The following is a 24,996-nucleotide window of genomic DNA, read 5'->3' on the forward strand; positions in this document are numbered from 1 at the left end:
AAGTTTTTCAAAATCCATCTAAGTTTATCCAAATCAATGTTTGAAACGCCATTCCATTCCTTCCTTATTGTATGGAATCACCTCTTAATCTATATCAGTTTTCGAATGGTATACGGTTGTGTAGTGTATAATTTAGAACACACACACACCCAAACATTCTAAGGAAGTCATATCAGGTGATCAGGGAGATACGCCTAAAGGCGCATCCACAACATGCTGCGTTTTGCCGTTGGCAAAGCCAGCGACTGTTAAAACGTCTGCATATGTGTTGGCATTCATTTAGTTTGGTCGCACAATGTTCACTGACGAGAATTTAATAATTCACCCACTCTCAGTTCTCATTGGCTTTCTTTGGAGGTGACTGGTAGTTAAGCGATTTTCATTGGCATTTCATTGGCTTATTGGCATGTACCAGCCATCGCGTCTACATCGATTCGGCTTTGCCGACTGACTTGGCAAAATGGCAAACCTCGCCATAGTGTGGACGCTTCTTAAAGAACCACATCTTATGTACATATCATTGCTGAAGACATCATTGGTTAAGAACTGTGAAGAAGAATAACATCACACTAGGTACTGAAAATTATGCCTCTTTGTGTAAATGTTATCTGACTTTGATATATAGTCCCGTTGAAAAGTAAAGAATGGCACACAATTGTTTTTCACCAAAGGGTACTGAAAATTATACCTTTTTATATGAATTTTATGCGAATTTCATATCAAGTCTTGTTCAAAAGTGAAGAGTGATGTCACTATTGTTTTTTCACCAAAAGCTACTGAAAACTATGCTTTTCTATTTTGATATCAAGTTTCGTTCAAAAGTTAAGAGTAACATCACACTATCATTTTTCACCAAGAAATACTGAAAATCATGCCTTTTTATCCAACTTTAATATCTAGTCTTCTTCAAAAGAGAAGAGTAACGTTACTATTATTTTTTCACCAAAAGGTACTGAAAAGTATGTCTTTTTGAATGAATTTTATACGAATTTGATATCAAGTTTCGTTCAAAAGTGAAGAGTGGCGTCACAGTATTCATTTCCATCTAAAATACTGAAAATCATATCTTCTATATGAATTTTATCACACTTTGATATCAAGCCTTGTTTAAATATAATGAGTGACGTCACTATTATTTTTTCTCCAAAAGGTACTGAAAATTATACCTTTTTATGTAAATTTTATCCGACTTTGATATCTAGTCCCATTCAAAAGGGAGAGAACTTTCCACTTCCGTAATGTAGAATGGTTACTTTCAGCCTATTGCCACAGTAGAGAAACTCTTCCAACTCTCTGCGCTCTCATCACCGGAGACGCTCTCTTGTATTCGATGTTCAGAGAGAATGCCGTCCCCATACCCTGTCCCTTCCGGGGACCCTTCACATTCACCTACAATCGAGGCCATGGCGAATGCAGATCTCCGGTGTCCAGTATCGAGGCTTGCACAGAAGACAGCAAGCTTCTTCTGAGCTACCAAGCGTGTCCGGATGTCCATGGTTCAGAAAGCGCAAGTAAGTAAATATTGATGGTTGAGATGCACTGTTTAGAACCTTTATTGTAGTTAAATGCCAACACCAAACCTTTATTTTCAACACCTCGACACGTGCTTCAATCACCAAGTGATCATCTTCAAGAGGAAGATTAAACGTTTAATCTTTCTCTTGAAGATGATCACTTGGTGATTGAGGCACGTGTCGAGATGTTAAAAATAACAGTTCGGTGTTGGGATCAAACTCCAGTAAAAAGAAAATTGAACAGTTCAATATTCCTCTTGAAGATGATCACTTGGTGATTGAAACACGTGTCGAGGTGTTTAAAATAACTGTTCGGTGTTACAATTAAACTCCAATAAAATTGAATTGGTGATTGAAACACGTGTCGAGGTGTTAAAAATAACTGTTCGGTTATGGAATTGAACTCCAATAAAAAGAAGATTGAACAGTTCAATCTTCCTCTTGAAGATGATCACTTGGTGATTGAAATACGTGTCGAGGTGCTGGGATTAAACTCCAGTAATATACATTGATGGTTGAGAATAAATAAAATGTCATGAAACCGATTACTAAGGTCATTAGCTTCGTGTTCTGAGTAGGTTATATCAATAATTCCCTGAGCCACCAGCCATGTAACTCAGTAGAATCAACCCACCAACAACTAGGTGAATTTTCGGAAAAAAATATAATGATTCCTGCTTTACTAATGTTTTGGAGTCTTTTTATATCAATTTGTTGACCTAGAGGAGTGAATTTGAAGAAAATAAAGTTTGGTCAATGATTTCACTACCCTTACTTGTTTTTATTTCAGTACTTTTGTGTACGCTTCAAGATTCATTGGAATTTCTTAGAGGAGCATTGATACCTGAAAATGTACTTCAGAGAGAAACATATTGCTTACAGATTGTTTCATGGGGTACACACTTCCAACGATTTTTGACATATTAGTTTTCGAGCAACAGTAATATTAATTCTAGTATTTCACAATGACTTCATGAAAAACGTAAAAAAAATTATATTATTGTATTGTCATTCTAGTCAATCAATTATTACATACTTTTTTGCTAGAAGATTTTCATTTAATTTACAAATACATAAAAACAAACATAAACAATAATAAATGAATATTCAAAATAATATATATTAGTATTCATAAAGGTATATATGAAAATATACATTCAGAATGAATATACAGGGTGTTACTGAATAAGTGTAAAACATTCAAGGAGGTGATTCCTCATCGAAAAAAAGGATCTTTCATACAAAGAAACTTCATTGGAGCATTCCTTGTTAAGATACAGCCCCTTAAAGGGGGTACATAAAATTTGTATAACAATTATTTTCACAAGCACTGTAAAAGTTACAATATTGGAATCAATCTGACGTTTTGTACTGCCAAAAAGACACTTACGCGGAAATTTATTTGGTTTAACCCATGGTTGTAAAGGGGTGGAAAACGCAACCCCTAAAATTTATTTCCAATGTAACTTTTTGCTTATTATTTGTTTACCATTTAAAAATTTAATTTATTTCCGATAGCCTGTTTCATTCTAAACAAAAAATGTCTCTTGGGGTTTTTGCCCAAAATAAACCAGTTCGCAGCAAAAAATTATTTTACGAACAACTACAGAGATACATCGTCATAAATGTGAACTGGATTTATTGTTATTTTGTAGTTAGTATCTGCATTAAACGATTAAAGGGTAATAAACAAAACTAATTTATCAATGAAAAAATTCACAACATGTAGAAATCATAGTAAATGTTTAATATGTCTACCTTCAGACATTACGCATGCGTCTAGACGTCGGCGCATTGAGCCGATGATGCGATTTCTTAAGTCCTCTACATCGCGAACAAGAGTACGATAAACCAAATGCTGTAAATGGCCCCAAATAGAGAAATCGAGAGGATTGAGATCCGGGGATCGAGCGGGTCAGTTCTGTAGTCCTCCTCGACCTATCCACTGATTTGCATATGTTTCAGTTAAATGCTGACATGCTACTTGACTAAAATGGGCGGGAGCCCATCATGCATAAAAAACATATCCCTTCTGACGCCCAAAGGAACTTCCTCCAGCAGTACTGGATGCACTTCTCTTAAAAATTGAACGTATGCCTCACCATTTAATCAAAGAGGTAGAAAATGAGGCCCAATGAAATCATCCCAAATAACTCCGAGCCACACGTTAAAAGAAAACTGTTCTTGATGGTTAGTTTCGACAATAGCGTGAGGGTTTTCATCAGCCCATATGTGGTAATTATGAAAATTAATAATCTTGTCCCGAGAAAAACTACATTCGTCTGTGAATTCTATCGTCTTCGGAAAGTCACAATTTCTTCTAATCATTTCCAGCATCCGATTGCAAAATTCAAAACGGTTCGGAAAGTCTCGCGGTAACAGTGCCTGTACTCGTTGCAGATGGTAAGGGTATAAGAGTTGTTCCTTCAAAATTCGAAATACCGTCATATGATCAGCATTCAGCTGGAAAGCAATCTTTCTAGTACTGGTAGTAGGTTGTTCTTCAATCAAATTAAGTACTGCTTTCTCAAGCTGTGGTGTTCGTACTTCTCGATGGCGACCACAATCCTGCGTTCTTTTGTCGAATGAGCCATATTCTCGTAATCGTTGATGAAGTCGATCAAATATTCTATGTGAAGGATGCTGCCGTTGAGGATACATTTCAGCATATCTTCTAGAAGCTTCTAACCCATTCCCCTGCGACAGACCGTAAACGTAATGCATATCAGCCATTTCCTCATTTGTGTATGCCATTCTATTAACAAGTAAATTATCAAAGTAACAAATTAAGAACAGAACAACAACACACAATTAGTAATAATTCAATTTCGAAAATTCACAAACTCATACCAATTTAATTGTCACTATCGCTAATAGGGACCTACTAGATATATTAGTTTCGTATTTTCGCATTTATGACGATGTATCTCTGTAGTTGTTCCTAAAATAATTTTTTGCTGCGAACTGGTTCATTTTGGGCAAAAAACCCAAGAAATATTTTTTGTTCAGAATGAAACAGGCTATCGGAAATAAATTTTCAAATGGTAAATAAATAATAAGACAAAATAATAATAAGACAAATAAATTTCTGGCTAAGTGTCTTTTTGGCAGTATGAAACGTCAGAGTAATTTCAGTATTGTAACTTTTTTAGTGATTGTGATTTGAGGAATCACCTCCTTAAATGTTTTACACTTATTTAGTTACACCCTGTATATTATATAAAAACAACAGAAAGCACAAAATGCTTTCTCCGTCAGAAAGTATTTTACCCTATTTTTTAATTAATGGAATAACTTTTCATATCGGCTAATACCAATGAGGCTTTCATTAAATTAGATATTTGAATGGGTTAGTCTCTGTTTTTTTTTAGTGAAAACTTGTAGAAAAAATCATTTTGAGATGTTGTCATGAATATATCGATGAAAATTACGAAAATGTGTCAAAGGTAGTGAAAGATACTGTGGGCACATGAGTTCTAGAAATTCAATAAAGATTTGAATTAGGTAAAAATTATCACCTGACAAAATGTTGAGAAAATAAATCAATTTGCAGTTGAAGAGCTGCAATGTTTGGCCTCGTGGAAGGAGGGGAGCTCGAGATACCTTGTGGGAAAGCTCCATCATGGACATGCGACTTCCAATGAAGACCGCTACAGGTGTTTTGTATACGAAAAAGCATCCACTTCCTTGGAAGACATGGTAGGTGCGGATTTCAGGGTAGCTCAGAGTGGGGATGCCACGTGTAACGGTCTTTTCAGTGCCACGGAAGGTAGCAAAACATTGACCCTGAAAAAAGGTATGCACATTTACACTTATGATTACTTTGGAATTGATTTTTTATGAAAATCTTCATGGTTCATCAGAAAAAAATGATATGTTCACTAAGAGGACAGAAATCGATTGTTACCTATTCTCCTATTCTGTTTCATTTCGTTTTGTGTTTTCAGGCTGATCCTAAGACTGTTTCCTACATCCTTCCTTTCCCAAGATTTTCATTTTAACCACAGTCAAATTTTTCATACGCAAACCATTCATCAGAAAATTATACATGTTTTTGTGCCTCAGAGTTTCGAATCCCCCACGCTCCTAATCATCTCATAGTTTGCTCCATATTTATCAAGATATCTGCTGTATCAGCGTCAGTATCAACCTTTGCCTGAAACTTGGTCTGAAAGACTGGACAAGATTTGTCTAAGACTTGTTTTGAAGGCCGTAAATTTTTTGAATATCTCTCATCAGAGATTAACTTACGATGAAGAAACCTCTGGAGAAGCTAGCCATCGACAGCCCTCCAATCCAAAAAATAATGAAACTGAAAACTTTAGGCGCGAAAGCACTAACCATTTTGTGAAAACCTCTACGGAAAGGAAATATGGAGACTATACAACTGACTTGGTAAGGGTAGGAAACATAAAGGCACACTTACTGGAAACATTGGCATTTCTATACCGCTGTCGAGACTCCAACATCATATTGGCTTTCTTAAATATGAAACGGTCTTTCAAATCAGCTCAGGCAAATCGAATCTATTCGAGAAGTGAAAAAGCCTTTCTACGAGATACTGAAAACCTTGGTCATTAAAGCCTCAATCATTTTGTCAGACTATCTGATACCGAAAAGAAAATAGGAATATTTTTTGGTAGAATGAAGATCTGGATGTGGGACTAACTGAAGTCTTAAGGAAATCTAAGAGACTCGTAGAGGAGGCTATGTGACTCAACAGACTCAAGTATACCTTAGATCTAAACCCCTGGTAGTAGGAGAATGGATACCCAAGATGATCTCTAGTAGAGCAATAAGTATTAATGTGGAAGACATCACAGTGAAAGGACTGGTCATAAGGGGATGTCCACAGGGAGGGGTCTTATCACCCCATCTCTGGAACATAGTTCTGGACACCCTGATTAATCACCTTAACGTTACAATTGCATACGCAGATGATTTAGTTATCTTCTAGACCGGCGAATTTGTAAACACACTGTGCGACAGAGCGCAGGATGGGCTCAAATTAATAGAAACATGGTGTAAGGAACACTCACTGTCGATCAATCTCAAGAAGACTGAGATGGTCCTTTCCACCAGGAAAAGAAGTTTAACGGGCTCAAAACCTCCCGAAATCTTCAAAAGCAAACTAAACTTCTCTGAAGAGGTAAAATACCTTGGTACTATCCTCGACAGGAAGCTAATATGGAACTCTGATCTACAGAGTAGAGCAAAAAGAGCATATGTGGCTTATGAGCAATGTCGGAGGAGAGTGGGACGCGCATAGGGTCTTTCACCCCGTGTAGTCACCTGGATCTACCCTGTAATAATAAGGCCTATGTTAACGTATGGAGCCATTGCATGTGGACCGAAAGTTCTACAAGCAACAGCCATCCAAAAATTATACCAAATACAGCGACTGGCTTGTTTAAACATCACAGGAGCCATGAGAACAACTCCAACCGCGGCAATGGAATTAATCACGGGTCTGACCCCTCTTAATATGTACTTGATCTTGATCTCTACACATAGATACCTTAGATTTCAACAAATAATCTTAAAGTAACAGGGATGACACCAAAGAAGAAAAAAAATATGAGAGAGCTTTTATGGATTCACTTCCACGATCGAAAATTACTGAAGTATTGCAAAAAAGGGTCAAGATAGGAAAGTGTTGAAAAAATTGGTAGATTCGGAGAATGAAGAATGGGGTAAAATTTTGGGAGGAAAAACTTGTTGCCCAATTGGAAACTGCTCTTTCTAGTAGTTGTTTTAAGCCGATTCCAGAACCTTCCCTCACTACTTGAGCCTTCAAACGACCTTGACCTACCTCGCTCGACATAGGTGATTTTGAGGGGGTGTTTTGGGTTAGACCCTGAATGGCCTCGACCTACGTCCACGGCGCAGACAAGGTGAACTTGAGGTAGTGTTGAACGACCTTGATTGGTTCAGGCCCCATTTTTTCGACAAGCAATGAACTCGAGCCAGTCACGCGACCATCTTGAAGTTCTAAGGCTTCGATCTTTGAGTTGAAGTTTTAAGGTTTCGATCTTCAAGTGCGTGGACGATGTGGGTACTGAATTTTCTGCTTTGACTTTGAATGACTTTTAATAGCATCATATTGTGTCGTGGACATGGTGACTTTGGGATGGTCTTTTGGGTTTGACCTTGATTTACCTGAACTCAATCAATTCTATAATTGTTGAATTGCCGATACCTTTTACCCTTCTTTAATAGTGGGAAATAAAATTAGAAATCGGTCAAAGTGTGGAGCATGTACCTTCTAGTTCAAATTGAAGTCAGTCTTCTGATAAAATTGGCTGAACTTAGATTTTGAACCTTTTACTTTCGAAGTATAGATTTGTAGTTAAGGTTCCAGTATCCCCTGGGTCTTAATTGAGCAATGAATCAGACGAAGTTTATCAAAATATCGGAAATCTTGTCAATTTTTCCAAAGTTGTCATGCACCTCACAATTTTGATTCTTACATACTGAAAAAATCTGAAATCAGGTATCAACTTAAAAATCACAACGTCCCACAAACAGAATAATATAAACTATTTCGAAAACACTCAATTGAATGAATGTTTATACATTTTGGCACACAATACTATAGAATTTATGCCTTCACATTCTGTGGCTTAGGGACTGTAATCTATAAAAACTTCAAGTTTAGTGACATCATTCCAACTGAAATGAGTTTCCATCAACAGATTACTCACAGGAACACTAACCTCGAGTATTTCGGGATTTCAACAATTTTTTATCACTTCCGCTGGAAATATACCATTCTTTCATTCTCTAAAAAAGAACTCCCATATACAACATACCCCCTTCCTCAAGTTAATCCACTTTCCCTAATACCCCAAATATCAAATTCTCCCAGCCGCTTTCAAGGCATTCAATAGCGACTTGCAATCGTCTCACAAATCGCGATATGTTAGTCTGGTCCACGAGGACCATTTTGTATAAAATATGTCGACCAAGGCCGAAAATTACGATTGAGGTGTCATCGAATCGAATCTCGTAAAAAAACTCAAGTTTAAAATGTGTAGTTAAATGATCCAATCAAAAACTTGAACAAAAAATACCAATAAATTAGGTATATGAATAAACAAGAAGCCTACACATTTTTTCAATTAACCATATTTTTCTTGACTAATTTATCATTGTTAACGTATTTGGAAAACACTTTATCATAGATTTTCATTCAGTCAGCCAATTGCAACCAAAGTTGATTGCAAGTTGATATGAAAACCCAGATAATTTTTGAACGAAAAACCTAGGACTTTTTCACTTCTGGGAGATATTGTGTAAGAACATAAAAAATATCATAATAAAAAAATTGATAAAAAATTCACTATTCATTACCAATCTAAGGCAATACAAAATTCAAAATGTGAATAAAGATACCAATTTGTTTTGTATTTCCAATTACTAACAAATACGTTTCGAACATTTTTTTGAAAATTTTTGATTTCTATTGTTTTAAAAATTGTTATAGGAATTGTCCAATATTCCCGGTTTCATTAGCCATGGTCTATAGGTTTTCATACCTGGTCTTATACCCAGGTATGAAAACTCGTTCTCATACCCAGGTATGGGTATTAGAGTAGGTATGGGTATAAAAAGTTTCCAGTTTTATTAGACGTGGTCTGAAGGTTTTTATATCGGGATATAAGAACAGGTTTCTATAACTGGGTATGAGAACAGGTAGGGTATAAGATGTTTCCAGTTTCATCAGCTGTGGTCTGCAGGTTCTTTTACCTGGGTATAAGAATACGTTTTTATACCTGATTATAAAAACAGGTTTTTATACCTGAGTATAAAAACAGGTTTTTATAATTGGGTATAAGAACAGGTATAAAAACCTGCTGACCATGGCTAATGAACCCGAAAACATCGGACAATTTGTTAGACCTAAGTCTGGGTATAAGAACTGATATAGGTGTAAGATGTTTTCAGTTTTATAAGCCGTGGTCTGCAGGTTCTTATACCTGGATATAAGAACAAGTTTTACCGGAGTATCAGAACAAGTTTTATATCAGGATATAAGAACAGGTTTTTATACCTGGGTATAAGAATAGGTATAAAACCTTGCGATCATGGCTGAAAAACCCGGAAACATCGAGCAATTTGTTAGACACCTGCCTTGAAAGCCTACACACCATCGGACATACAATTCTGATTGAAATATAATATCTTTAAGAAATAAATGAATCCTGAAAAAAAGAACTTTTATTGAAAATGTAAGTATTGACGTTGAATTATTATTTGTAGTATTTTTCATGAACAAATTTCAGTAATTATTTTATTGAATAAATTTTTTTTCATAAACAAATGAGTTATTGAGCTAGATTTTTCAAACACTGAAAAATATGTTGATAACGAACATGTATGTATTGTTTTTCATAGACATTAATAAAAATTCATATGCCTACTTGAAAACTTTGAAAAATTTCAAAAATCTTTTTGATGACGTATTCATTTGTAATATTTTTTTGAACAGTTGAGGAAAAAAAATCAGCAAAAATTCTCTATAACAGCTTTCAGCAATAAAAAAACTTACTTTAATCACATTTTCAATTTTGTGATCCTCTCGATCGTTAATAAAATTGTAAAAAACCTTTTCAATTTTTCCCACAGGGATGTCTATAAATAATAACTTCGCGGTGAAAAAAACCCAGGTTCCTAGTTCATGAGTTGTCTGTTTTGCAAGTAGCAAAAATTAACTAATCAACAAAAGCAAAATTAACAGTAAAATTGTACTAGGAATTGATATGTTAGTTTTTTATTGTTTTGATAATACGTAATGTTTTTCTTAATCAATTAATTTTTGTCTACTGTTTGATTTGGTGAGGGCGCATAGAGGCGCCATTATCTATTTTAAGCTCAACTTTTTCCTCGAAATCAAAATCAGAAATACTGTCGGAGGTAAGAGTGTAAAATTTCAAATATCTCAAATAGTTTTTGAGATCAGTGTCACTGTTTTTCAGATTTGAAGGCCGTGCATTTTTGGAATTTCTACGTTTCGCTGATGCGAGTTACCAGCTTCTTCAGAGGTTTATACATCCTATGGTAATCTCCGATGACTGGGTATTACGGCTGCACGACAATGATTTATGCTGACTCAAGTAGTTGGGTGTACCCGTCCCAATAACGTTCGTCGACCCTTTTCTACCTGTTGTCGTTCTGTTTGCTGTTTGGTAATTCTGGTAATTCAGAATGGTATTCCATATTCGGCTGAGGTTCAGAGCTTCTGCTTTTCTGTTGAAATCATCCACGTGTTTGTGAATCTTTATTGCCTCCCGTCCAGTCGGCTGTGGTATCCCTGGTTGGGAGCAATGAGTTCCGTATTTTCAAACAGAATCCTGTATTTCATTTAACAGACTGCGTGTTCTGTTGAGCCTAGTTTGTAGTTTCTTTCATCTCCTCCAGTCTTGTTTCCATGGATCGTTTTGCGGTTCCGATGTATATTTTTCCAATAGTGTACAGCCGAGGATTTGTTATATTTTCTTGGTGGGTTTGAGAACCGTTTTTATGTTTTTTTCCCAAGAATTTTCCAATTCTGTCTGTTACCTTGGAATATATGTTGGGTAAGCACGTACTAGCATCTGAGACTTCTCGTTTTGAACCGTAGAACTCTTCAAATCAAAATATGTACATGAATATAGAGTAAATGTAAATATAAAATGCTACGTAATGAACATTGATAGCCATTTTGTGTTGATTTCAATAACTTGTTTACATAAAGCTACATGCCAATTACTCGATAGAGCCTTGGTAGAATTCGTTCACACTATAATAGGGCCTTTCAATAAGGAATTCTTTATTAATTTATTTTCATTACATATTCGCCTTGAATTAATGGGAAGGTGATTAAATAACTTCTTGCTATTGAAAATAATAGAATTTTGTGTAAGGGCTAGAGTAGGTGTTAGAAGGGAAATGGAATACGACTGACGTGTACTATAAGTTGAAGTGGTATTAAATAGATTTTTATATTTTTTGTGGATAAGACACACTGTCTCCAAAATAAAAAGTCATACTAAGGTCAGAATTTTTTGCTTCACAAATAATGGGCGGCATGAATCCCTGTAGCTAGCCTTGCATAAATATATGATGGATCTTTTTTGTAGAGAAAATACCATATTGAAATGAAATTGTGCGCAATTTCCCCAGAAACAAATTCCATAACGTAAATAGGATTCAATTTGTGCAAAATAAACTGATCTTGTGATAGTAGTGTCTCTCTAGCAACAACTCTCACTGCATGACATCCTGCTGCTAGTCTTTTACATAAGTCACTGAGGATACACTACATTTTCAAAACTAACTGATTACATTTAAATCTGAGTAATTTATACCTATGTTGCTTATTCTATCATAAATGATTTGATATACCTGATACCCGGTACCTGTGTTTCATATACCTGTAAAATCCATGAACAAAACAAAGCTTTCAATATAATGTAGGTTTTGGAATCTGGATTATAGGTTCAGGAGAGGACTATTATTTAAATCAAGTTGTTCGTTGAGGACAATAGAATTGGGATTTTTCTTTGACCTGTTTATTTCCATAGATTCGTGTTCGTGGTACCTTGTATCAAAATTTCTCCCAGTTTGGCCTGTATATATGGCGGGGCAATCACCACATTCTATTCGATATATACCAGATCTCTTCCCTTTCTCTAATTTAGGTTTGGCATTAAATACGAACACGTCATTTCGGATAAAAAATCATTAATGTACGAACATCTTCAAAATTCGAAACATAAAATAGATAAGATCCTACACACATGCGAAAAAGGGAAAATGATGAATCTGTTGGAATCTATGGAAATAAACAGGTCAAAGAAAAATCCCAATTCTATTGTCCTCAACGAACAACTTGATTTAAATAACAGTCCTCTCCTGAACCTATAATCCAGATCCCAAAACCTACATTATATTGAAAGCTTTGTTTTGTTCCTGGATTTTACAGGTATATGAAACGCAGGTACCTGGTATCAGGTATATCAAATCATTTATGATAGAATAAGCAACATAGGTATAAATTACTCAGATTTAAATGTAATCAGTTAGTTTTGAAAATGGTGTGTGATGGTGCCGAAACCGGTCAACAATAAAGAAATATAGTGGAAAATAGACAAAAGTGTGTTTTTGTAGTGTATCCTCAGTGAACATGAATTTCCACAAAATAAACAAGTCGTCAATCGAAGAAGTTTCACATAAGTAGTCGACATAAGAATCAAATTTTGGATTTTCATCAATGAAGAGCCCGAAAAATTTGATTTTCTCTAAATTTTCGATGTTTACATTTTCCAAGTGTACTTCCTCTATGTTACATCTAAAGGTGACCACATTTGTTTTGTCGATGTCTTATGTCAACGATGATTTGATCAAGTAAATTTGAGGCGGTATTGCTCTGCCAGAGGATAGTGTTGTCGTCAGCGAAACATGTGAATTCACCACTTACGTCAACATGGACTAAGTCATCGACATAAATGAGAAACAACATCGGTCCCAAAACGGAATCTTGTGGGACCCCACTGCCAATGAAACGTTCCTTTGATGAGATTCCATCTAATAGAACCAAAGTAATGCAGATCCTCTAAATCCGTAAACTTCTAGCTTGCGAAGAAGTAGCATGTAGTCTACACAATTTCATTGCTTTATTAATCTCGGGTATACAATACCCATTCGATCTCAAGGTCACTTGGAGATGTTTCAGTTCTTCCTCTTCCCAATGCTGCTGATAGTTGGTCTCTTGTCTTTAGGGGTGGGACTTTGTTGTATCGTGTTGGTGGGTTTGGCTACCTGTGTCAACATAAACACGCTATACGGAAATTACCTAATTCAGGTACAGGTAGTAGCACAGCAAACTACCTAAGTCAGCATAAATAATTGTTATGCAGCCGTATACCCAGTCATCCGAGATTATTTCGATATGTATGAACCTCTGAAGAAGCTATATGCTAGCTACTCGCATCAGCGAAACGTCTGGAAAATAATTACAATAATCCACAGCCTTCGAACCCGAAAAATAGTGACACTAACAACCTTGGCGAGAGCGCTAATGTGTTCGATTGTTTATAACCTTACCAGTTTTCGCCGGTCCCTCCTCGAAACATTTATGAAGTTTCCAGATGTCATTTTGAATCGAATAACACCTGGATCATAATTTTCGCTTTCGGAAGTTACATTTTCGATAAAAAGGCATTCGCTAACCAGACTAATTTTCTACTCCAATCATTCCAGCTCCCCCAGCGAACAAGTGCCGCTTTCCATTCTGGATATCTAACTACAACCACTGGCACACTCTGGATTACTCGGCGACTTACAGCTTTCATCACAGAAACTCCACCCTCAGAATAACTAATTCTTCTGGAATGGACATGAAGGTTGTTTGTATTCAACTGAAACAATCGACGAGAGACGAAAACGTCGTCGTTCTTGTGACACATTTCACAATGGGATGGTAAGTTATTGGAGGAAACTTTCTGGAAAATATGTTACTCATCGACGGTGATGTATGAGGGAGGAGAACGGCGCGCGGATTATGGAAATGACGGATTCGGTGATCGATAATTGTCGAACTGGAGTAAATATTTGGAGTTCATTTTGTAAACCAGCCGAATTTGTCATTTGAATAATCTCCGCCGGAGGAGGGGTTCCGGAACGATCGATCAAACTTTGTCGGCTCTTCTGACTGAATTATGAGAAAAAGTTGGTATCTAAGTGTATCTGCAGCTTACAGAGTATTAACAGAGCTGATATTAGTAATTTGTTTTGTTTACAGAAATGTAGGGAGGATTTTTTCGCTTTTATAATTCTATCAAATCGCAAAAGCGATTCGAGACGTTTTTCCTATTGATAAGATAGATAATCGAAATTATAGAGCTTTAACGTATTTTGGACAAACAACAGAAAAAGTGGCTTCATTTTTGAGGAAACAAGATATTGAAATTGCATATAGAAAAAGTAATATGTTGGGAAAGTTAGATAAAAATAATAAAGACAAAACATAAATTAAAGTCTGGAACGTGTCTTAAGGAATATATTGGTCAAACTGGCAGAACATTCCAGAATCGAATCCAGGAACATCATACGAGCTGTGTAAATAAGAAAACAAATTCAACATATTTAAATCATCTTCTAGAAGAAAATCATATCTTTTACGAAGAGTTCGAAATTTTGCACATAGAAAATGAAGGTTTGAAACTGAATCATTTGAAAGCAATGGAAATTAATAAACTTGAAAATTCAAATATTCTAATGAATGTCCAACTGGATTTGAATAGATCACCATTATTGAACTTGTTTTCTTAAAAACCGAGAAAGAATTATTATTGATGTAGATGTGAGGTAATACGCTTCAGGTGATCATAATTGAACAAGTACCTTAGATAGAGGCTTAAGTAATTTTTGAAGGTAGTCTCAATTGTGGTTACCTGTAGTATTTAATGACACATATGGCTTTCACAATACGCCTTCCTAATCGAAACCTCCGAAGTGAAATCGCAACCATTAAACAAATAGCAGTTGATGACAAAATACCTATTACTCTAGTAATGAAAGAACTACTTATATTCAATTTCCACAAGACCAGAACACAAATATGTTAGTATCCATTATCCAGGTAGATTCTCCGAGAATATTAAAATTATCTTTCAAAATTCAATCTACAAACATCCTACACATCCAACGGAAATTAAGGAAACAGATTATTTGATGCCAAACCTGAATTAGACAAAGGGAAGAGATTTGGTATATATCGACTAGAATGTGGTGAATGCCCCGCCATATACAGGGTGATTCAAAAGTACTTTGACAAACTTCAGGAGGTGATTCCTCACAATATTCTAATATGAATTGTCCAAATAAATAAATGTCCGGAAACGCCTCGCTTCCAAGATACAGGATGTTGAAGTTTTATTTTTATTTTCGTTTTTTTCAAATAACTTTTAAAATACTGAACTTAATTAAACGAAACTTGGTAATAGGAGGTTTTTGAGGTGTCGAATTCGAACCTGATGTTCTTATTGCTCTTACTCGTAGGGGGCGCCACCTACACGCCTTTTTCTTTTTTAAAGATTCATATCTTTTTTTTGGCGTACTTCTAGCACATTTTTCAGTAAAAAAAATCGATTCCTCTGTCATATCTACGTAAATAAGCTACCCTTGTTACTAGTCGCTGTAAGCAACCGTTTTCTAAATATTTGGACTTGAAAACTTCAAGTCGATTATTTGATAATCGATGCATGTTGAAGTTATTACGAATATTTTGCTTTTTTCACAAGAATGCTTTGGAAATGAATTTGACGTTTTACTCGTTTGAAGAGGTCATTACTGTTGGGTACGTTCCTTTATGGCATCCTTAAGTGAAATAGTTATTTTTGTATCAAGGATGGATAATCAGTAGTTTTTTTAATACAATTTGCAAGAAATGTCAATATTTTATTTCAGGAAATTTTGAATATGTAGAATAAACTAAAATAAACGAAACTAAATTGTATTCAAATAAATTGTTGGAAGTGTCCACCTTCAGCGAAGATACAGGCAGTCAGTCGTCTAGTCATTGAATCTCGAACTCGCTCAAAAATTATTGGTGTGTTTCTTATTGTTTCACAGGCGTCTACTATTCGGTTTCTTAGATCTTCCTTGTTCACTACTGGAGTCTTATAAACTAGTGACTTCAAATGTCCCCAAAAATGAAAATCTATCGGGTTTAGATCTGGGGACCTTGGTGCCCACGCCTGGTTAGGTTCTTCTACACCCCTACCGATACATCGAATTGGATAGACTGTGTTGAGGAATTCCCTGGCTACAACGCTAAAATGGGCTGGAGCCCCATCATGTATAAACCACATGCGGATACGAATTTCTAATGGTACATACTGAAATAGTCCCGGCAATTCATTTTCTAAAAAGAGTCTGTAAGTTGCGCCATTCAGTTGGAGCGGAAGAAAGAAAGGACCTATCAAGTAATTATCAATTATTGCCGCCCATACATTTACAGGAAATTGATACTGATATGGCCTTTCACTAACTGCGTGCGGATTTTCGAGAGCCCAAACATGATTGTTATGAAAGTTTGTGATAGCATTTCGGGAGAAGTTTGCCTCGTCCGTGAAGATTACATATCTTGAATAATGAGGAGCCAATTTTCTCAAAAACCATTGACACATAGTAATGCGTTTGGGAAAGACTCGTGGCAAAAAAGAGCTTGTACCCTTTGAATATGGTATGGATAAAACTGTTGATCGTGGATAATTCTCCTAATTGTGGACTGAGTAGAATTGACAGCTTCAGCAATTACTCTTGTGCTTGTTTCTGGATTATCCTCGAGAGCGTTCAAAACAGCTTCTTCCAATTCTGGGGTTGGGACTGCTCGTTGTCTTCCAATAATATCAGCTGCCCTCTTAAAGCTACCTGTTTCTGCCAAACGACGGTGGAGACTAGCAAATGTTGGAGCTGAAGGCAGTACTCGATTAGGAAATCGCTCCTGTAAATACGTCTTGCTTCGCGCGCATTGCCATCCGCAAGGCCATAAACGAAATGCATATCGGCTAAATGAGCATTATTGTTTAAATAATTCATTTTTTCAAAATAAGTGTTTTCTACTTCTACTTACCGAAACTTTAACAAAACGTCTAACTGTCACAAAATATGTAATTACCAAAACTACTCACAAACGTCAAATTTATTTCCAGAGCATTCTTGTGAAAAATGCAAAATATTCGTAATAACTTCAACGTGCATCGATTATCAAATAATCGACTTGAAGTTTTCAAGTCCAAATATTTAGAAAGCGGTTGCTTACAGCGACTAGTAACAAGGGTAGCTCATTTACGTAGATATGATAGAGGAATCGATTTTTTTACTGAAAAATGTGCTAGAAGTACGCCCAAAAAAGTTATGAATCTTAAAAAAAAAGACGTGTAGGTGGCGCCCCCTACGAGTAAGAGTAATATGAATATCAGGTTCAAATTCGACACCTCAAAAACCTTCTATTACCAAGTTTTGTTTAATTAAGTTCAGTATTTCAAAAGTTATTTGAAAAAAACGAAAATAAAAATAAAACTTCAACATCCTGTACCTTGGAAACGAAGCGTTTCCGGACATTTATTTATCTGGACAATTCATATTAGAATATTGTGAGGAATCACCTCCTGAAGTTTTTCAAAGTACTTCTGAATCACCCTGTATACTTTCCAAACTGGTAGAAATTTTGATATAAGGTACCACGAACATGTCATTTCGGATAAAAAATCATTAATGTACGAACATCAAAATTCGAAACATAAAAACAAGCCAAAGAAAAATCCCAATTCAATAGAATTGGGATAGAATTGGAATAGGCGTTAATGGGATAATAATCCTCAACGAACAACTTGATTTAAACAATAGGTCTCTCTTGAACCTATAACTTAGTTCCCAAAACCTACATTTTATCAATTTTTTCATGTTCATCGATATACTGCTATTAATTGAGGTTATTCCCGGTATAGACAATATAGGTATAAATTACTCAGATTTGAATGTAATCTAGTTAGTTTTGAAATTGGTGTAATGACCGAAACAAATATAAAACGATCGTGTAAAATAGACAAAAGTATGTTTTTATAGTTTTTATAGTGTATCCTCAGTGGAGTTTTTTACCTTTCACAAACTAAACTGTTATGGAGCTTGGAGATAGGTCTCTCTTTTATAGATACTTCCACGGGAGGTATTCAAGTGGCTTGGCACATTTGATTCCACCAAGAGCGGTACATATTAGGAATACGCGACGGACTGTGGCTGCTCATCGTTTTTAGATTCAACTCAGTACGCTTCGAACTTCACTGCTTAAGAACTCTTTCATTCAGAGAACTGCGTGTAGGTGGAATAAACTTCCTGAGAACATTTTTCCAAATGAATATAGTCTCCAGCGATTCAAACCCAATGTCACCGCTCTTAGAGCCCCTAAGGATTTTCCTTTAGTGCTTGTGCTCTGTCTTTAAAAAAATAAGTTTTCGAAATTGTCCAGAGATAACTATAAGTTATAATTCTCAATAAACCGATATGAATTTAGTCTTTTCTATTATCGATTTTTCATAAACACCTGGTGTATTTTTGTGTAGTCGATATCAATATAGCTATTTCAGTCATAGAAAAAGTATAGTATGAAACTCGTCTGAAAAGCAATTTTCACCCTGTTGTGACTTATGCTACGAGCTGCAGGTTATGGTTCTTATGGTTATAAGTTTGAAACGTATTCAACGTTTTCATCATAATCACTATTCTTCATTCTCTAATTTATTTTTCAACCTCCATTTGTATTGTTCCAGTCAAAACGGATACATCTGCATGTCACTCTATCGAAGAGATTCTCACATAATGGAGGTTCAAATGGGCTCACAGACTAACCGCAAGGAAGATGCTTGTTCCGAACAATTTTTCAACAAGAACTCTTTACCGTACTTCACTTTAGTCAGTAAGTATTTTTTCGTCAATAGGAAATGAAACTCATTGAACTGTAAAGCATACAAAATGGTCATCATTGCAAAATCATTAAACTTCAGAGCTAAATAGTTTTTAAGTAAAAAATCTCATTTGGAAAAATGCATTTGACTGGCAAATTTTTAGTAAAAATGAGTTCTAATAAGCAACATCCCTATACACTCTATATTCGATTTCAACTCCCTTTAAATATTGGTCAAATGTAGGGTGAAACGATAAATTGGCTAAATAATTTTATATATTTCATTCTACACTTGGGAAAACATATTGAGTATGAATTCTTCTAGATGTGAAATACTACATACAATAATAATAAATATGCTTTATTGTCCAAAGGGAAAGTCTTATTGACAAAGCTTTGGTGAACACTGTTTTTTTTGAGAAAGAAAAAACATAGTCAAGTGCATGAAATCAGAGTATAAGCTAGTAGATTGATGAAAATATCTAGAGTTCTACCATGAAAATAAAAAATAAAAAATTTTGATTGTCACATTTTCTGAAAAACGTTGGTTATATACAATATATATGCAAAATAAACAAAATAACATACCTACACGAATATATAAACATATAATATAAACATACACACACACATATACACATACAAACACAAAAATAATTTTTAAAATACCAAAATAATGTATAAAAACACAAATATGTGTATAAAACATGATTGAAAGGTATCGTCATAAAATTCTTGCAAACTATAATAGGGCCTTTCGAAAAAAAACTCCTTTTCACATATAGTCAGTGGGTATACTTGAAGACTGGCTATAAATCAAATCATCTAAAAAAACAATTCGTTCAGGCCAGTCTCAACTCCCTACACAGTAGGTTAATGAACTGACACCTATCAGAAAACAACTACTCCCCTGGCTAATACCACGAAGGGCGTTACATTAAATTCGACGATGTCAGTGCAGGATTCTTCACAGAAGTTATTCCTGCATATGCTGTTGGCGATACTACTGTCGCAATAGATTTTCAATTATTGGAACACTCTTGCAGACCGGTTTTGGACTGTTTGGCCACTCGTCAGTGCATGGTAGTGTATATCATCAACATAAAGTCGATGATTTCCGATAATTGAAAATCAAATTCCTTCAGAGTATCAATCCTCGAACAAAGCTGAAGCATACAACAAACAACAGGTTTGTCGTCGCCCCATCTGCCTGTGAACGAGGTAACCAACTGCATATCCAAATTCCTCTTATAAGGAATGAAAACTTTTCACATATAGTCTTTGGGCATACTTGAAGACTGGCTGTAAATCAAATCATCTAAAAGAACAATTCGTTCAGGCCAGTCTCAACTCCCTTCACAGTAGTTTAATGGACTGACACCTATCAGAAAACAACTACTCCCCTGGCTAATACCACGAAGGGCGTTGAATTATAGCCGGGAGAAGGAAATATTAAGAGCAGATAATTGTTGGTTCACAGATGGATCAAAAACACCTTCCGATTCTGGTGCAGGTTTTTTTAGTCGCAGATCCAGGACAGAGTTATCTACCTGCCTAGGAACTTATGCGACTGTATTTCAAGCGAAAATTTACGCTATTGAATTGTGTGCGGGGAGATTGGATAAATCCAACCTCACTCACAAGTCAAACGGCATTGGAAGCTCTTGGCTCCTACTGAGCAACGTCTAAATTGGTAGCAAACTGCCAAAAGCGACTCTCCTCGATAGGAATACTAAACAGATTGTCTCTGGTCTGGATTCCAAGCCATACCGGCCTGGTATGCTGCTGACTTTCTTGCAAAGGAGGGTGCGGCAAGCCACTTCATCGGACCAGAACCTGTCATTGGCATCGCTTTGGGCTTTGCCAAACAAACACTGAACACCTGGATGGCAAGACGATTCATGGACTTCTGGCAGAATCTTCCACGATTGGCTCTCTCCAAGGCGTTCATTCACCCTTTGAAGTTTGGTACCAAACAGTTGTTGAACTACAGTAGGAATGAACTACGATGTCTAACAGGCCTTCTTACAGGTCACTGTCATTTGAAGCATCATATGCAGAGACTTGGACTGTCGGAAGACAGTGTGTGTCGCCTCTGTCTGGAAAATGATGAAACAGCGGAGCATATACTTTGTGCCTGCCCCGGTGGGGACCGAATCAGGTTCTTAGAGTTCGGCAGATCCGTACTCTCACTATCTGACCTGAAAGACCACTCACCATACAAACTGATCGGCTTCGTTAAGAAGCTGGGTTTATTTGGCCGAGTGTGAGCTACAATAAACCCTTGCGGTGGAGGTTCGAATAGATCCACTCACTTCAGACCTATCTACCTACCTACCTACCTGTCCTCAAAGGTACACAAACAAGGTGAGGTAGGAGAGAGGGAAACCAAGCCACGCCCACAAGTAATAACATGAAACCAGAGTCAATTACTAGCATCGTAGTGAATGCGTTCGGAACAACGGGAACAACAACTTGAACATTAACTCGGGCACTGCGACCGTTACAACATCGCTTTTGATAATGTATACCGCAGGAGGAGACGAAACGTCAGGCATAAAAACCTGCAGACTACGGCCAAGAAAACCGGAAAATAGCTTTCACACAGTTATCTTCGTCCGTGAAAGTTAACAAGCAGTTTATTCTCCAAGAAATACGTGTTGCGTGTTGAAATACGTTCCCCTATACAAGATAGTCAAATTGAAACCATATGCTCGGATAGAAGAGAAATCGAAATGGGCGTTCCACAGGGATCGATCTTGAGTCCGATTCTATTCATCTTGCATGTGAACCATCTTGATGCGATCATTGATACTGCTGACTGTACTGCGTATGCAGACGACTCTTCATTGTTTCTGTCCTCTACGGATAATGAATACCTACGAACGAAATGTTTTGAAACAATTCATGCAGTTTCATATTTTTTCAATAGCGGGAACCTATTTTCAACATTAAAAAAACTCGGATGTTAAGATTTCACAGTCGCCAAAAAAACATTGATGATATTGAAGTTAAAATTGATGAAATTACTGTGGGGAATACACATGCAGAGGTTAGGTTAGGTTTTTCGGAGTATCTCTTGGAAATTCCAATGTCAACAATTATATTCCAAACTAAATTCTTTGCAATTTCTCTTTATCTAAAAGTGAAACAGATGGTGAATATCCAACGAAAGTCATTTTTTGTGGAGGAAAATCAGTTTTTCATCGAATTTTTTTGGGTACTTTTTACCTTCCACAATCTGAAAAATATAAAAATTATAATGGAGAACTTTATACAAGTGTAGGAAAGGCAAACTTCTCAGTTTACCCGAATAAGTTACTGCGTAAAATCAAAGTATTTTTGAGAAATAAAAATGTTCTATTCATCAGTAACTTGTCGTATTCAACAATTTTGCGTATCCAAAAATTGCTAAGAAATAATACAATATTTATCTTCACGTTTCGGAGGCCAAAATCTGCCTCAGTCTTCAGAAATAAACAAAAAAATTCTAAGATATTTGCAGTTATTCCTTTTGATTATTTATTTCTCAACTTCTTCAACAGATGTCAAAGGAGTTTCGAAATATGAAATTATGTCAATGTTGTTGATTGACAACTTAAACATTCGATGTTCTCTCCGATATCAGTCTGTTGCCATTTCGCCACTATCTAAATTTATCTTCATGATGGGTAGCCAAGTACGGTCTATTTCTAAGGAGTTGTTCGAAATACAGTTCTCTCCAGGTATGACAATTTACGCTGATTCTTTTAGCCTACGTCTCTTAGACTGAGGCTCATTGGTAATCATTCTTGTCTTGTTCCATTCCACTCGATGTTCACCGTCAGATTTTAAAATGTGTTTTGACAATTTAGATCCTGTCGTCAATTTTTTATGTAATCTCATGTTCATTCTCACGCACTTTCAATGGTCTCGATATTTCACCAATATAACTTTTACCACAAGAACAAGGTATCTCATAAATACAATTTTTTGTTTTTTCTTCAGTGTTGTTGGGTTTTGTATGTATGAGTAGAGATCTCAGTGTATTTTTTGTTTTGAAAGTAGTATACCTATTTCCAATTCGTTTAATTTTTTCAGATAGTCCAGGAATGTAAGGTATAACGTTAGTTGTGAAAGGTGTTGGTGGATGTTGAGTCGGTAATTGTTGAGTTGGATGTTGTTGAATTTATGAAGCTGTTTGTATGTTTGGTTTTTAATTGACTCTTTATTTTCTGTTTCATTTATCATTGGATTTATGAACGAATGTGAATAAGCGTTATCTTTCAGAACAGATTTGATTAATGATATTTCTCTATTGAAATTTTCAGTTGAATTGCATATCGTTTCAGTTCTGTTGTGAAGGCAATTTATCATACCATTTTTAACACTCGCATGATGATTCGATGTAAAGTGAAGATCTATTTGTATGTGTTTCCTTCCGATATACATTTGTATCAAATTCATCTGATGACTTCTCCAACATCACATCAGGAAAGGGAGTCGACCAATCTGTTCAATCTCTATTGTGAACTTTATTGTCAGTTCCCGCTCGTTGGTCGGTGGTTCAAGCCCTGGGCTGAACGATGGATTTTCACTTGCTATCGTCCAACCCGTGTTAGGAATCACACTTTAAAAGGTTAGACCTCATTAGTCCTTAGCTCGCACAAGTTGCGACTCCTGAGGGTTGTCGTTCGTAGGGGTGCAACAGCTGGTTAACGGAAAAACAGATTTTAAACAGATTTCCAACTTTTGTTTTAATGTAAATGTTCATTTTATTTTAATGTACTACTTTTTCTACCAATTGACAATTACAATACATGCAATCCATGTCAAGAAATGGAAAAAAATATGGATTGAATGATTGTATAATGTCCAGTCGTATAAATACGTCTGTGGAGGCTTTTGAAAAGTGAAACACGTGTTGAGGTTTTGTAAATTACCCAGTGAAAGTCTCACAATGGAGTGTCACTTCAATATAAAAAGTTTCATTCAATGAAAATGTATGAAATATTGATAATAATGTAATAGTTTATAACATGAGTTTTCAAGTTAGTTTTAGATTGTTGTTTAATGTCATTTTGCCAACATTTTTCAAAGAATTTAATAATAATAATAATTGGTTTTATTGATAAGTTCATACAAGTAATCAGTACACACATAGCTCTTATCAAATGGCAGGATTCATTTTTCGCCCATCTTGACAAACATGACAAAGAAAACTTGCTCTCCTATCCATTTCTATTTACAATTTAATTTCAAAAATAATAATTATGAATAAATACAGATGAAGATTATAATTATTGAGTGAGAATACATAAATAAATAACAATTTATAACTGTACTCTTTGATCATTCCCATATTGATTTCAATTCAAGAGCCACCGGTATACAGCTGTTTCAGCCTATTAGGCATCGTCAGTACCGGGCAGGCCGTCCTCGATTGAAGACAAAATGAGAAAAAAACCAAGAAAGTACTTGATAAAAATAGCTGCGTAAACGCAAGCGAAACATAAGTGGAACCACCTATTGGTGTGACACCCAAGTCAACTTGCTAAGTTTTTATGTCAGTGTTGTTGGTTTGACCAATCAACCGACAACCAGCAGCTTCACTGCATTAAACTTTCTAGATTATATATATATATATATATATATATATATATATATATATATATATATATATATATATATATATATATATATATATATATATATATATATATATATATATATGTTAACTCGAAGATTCTCACGGATAAAGTATGATGAGCTGTTTTCTCGGGTTTCGCTCCGTGTTCTGTGTATTTTCTCCCCATAAGGATTATTTTCACAACGTTTCGGCAAAGTCTCATTCTGGTGATATCTGGTCTAGTTGAAAAAACCAGATATCACCAGAAGATGGCAAATGAGACTTTGCCGAAACGTTGTGAAAATAATCCTTATGGGGAGAAAATACACAGAACACGGAGCGAAACCCGAGAAAACAGCTCATCATATATATATATATATATATATATATATATATATATATATATATATATATATATATATATA

General features: G+C 35.7%; 1 protein-coding gene across 4 annotated transcripts in view; it reads left to right on the forward strand.

The window, feature by feature from the left end:
• LOC111515825 (uncharacterized) overlaps window positions 1-24,996 on the forward strand; it is a 192,848-nt gene that overhangs the window by 149,766 nt on the left and 18,086 nt on the right. For all 4 annotated transcript variants that reach the window (XM_074176891.1, XM_074176893.1, XM_074176892.1 and 1 more), the window contains exons 5-8: window positions 1,260-1,511; window positions 5,068-5,310; window positions 13,758-13,977; window positions 18,830-18,975. In XM_074176891.1, the coding sequence (XP_074032992.1) occupies window positions 1,260-1,511; window positions 5,068-5,310; window positions 13,758-13,977; window positions 18,830-18,975 (861 nt within the window). The remainder of the gene's footprint in view (window positions 1-1,259; window positions 1,512-5,067; window positions 5,311-13,757; window positions 13,978-18,829; window positions 18,976-24,996) is intronic.

The sequence above is a fragment of the Leptinotarsa decemlineata genome, unplaced genomic scaffold, assembly GCF_025532065.1.
Source record: "Leptinotarsa decemlineata unplaced genomic scaffold, Ldec_3_MD MMD2_tig00002082_RagTag_RagTag, whole genome shotgun sequence".
NCBI classification, from domain to species: domain Eukaryota; kingdom Metazoa; phylum Arthropoda; class Insecta; order Coleoptera; family Chrysomelidae; genus Leptinotarsa; species Leptinotarsa decemlineata.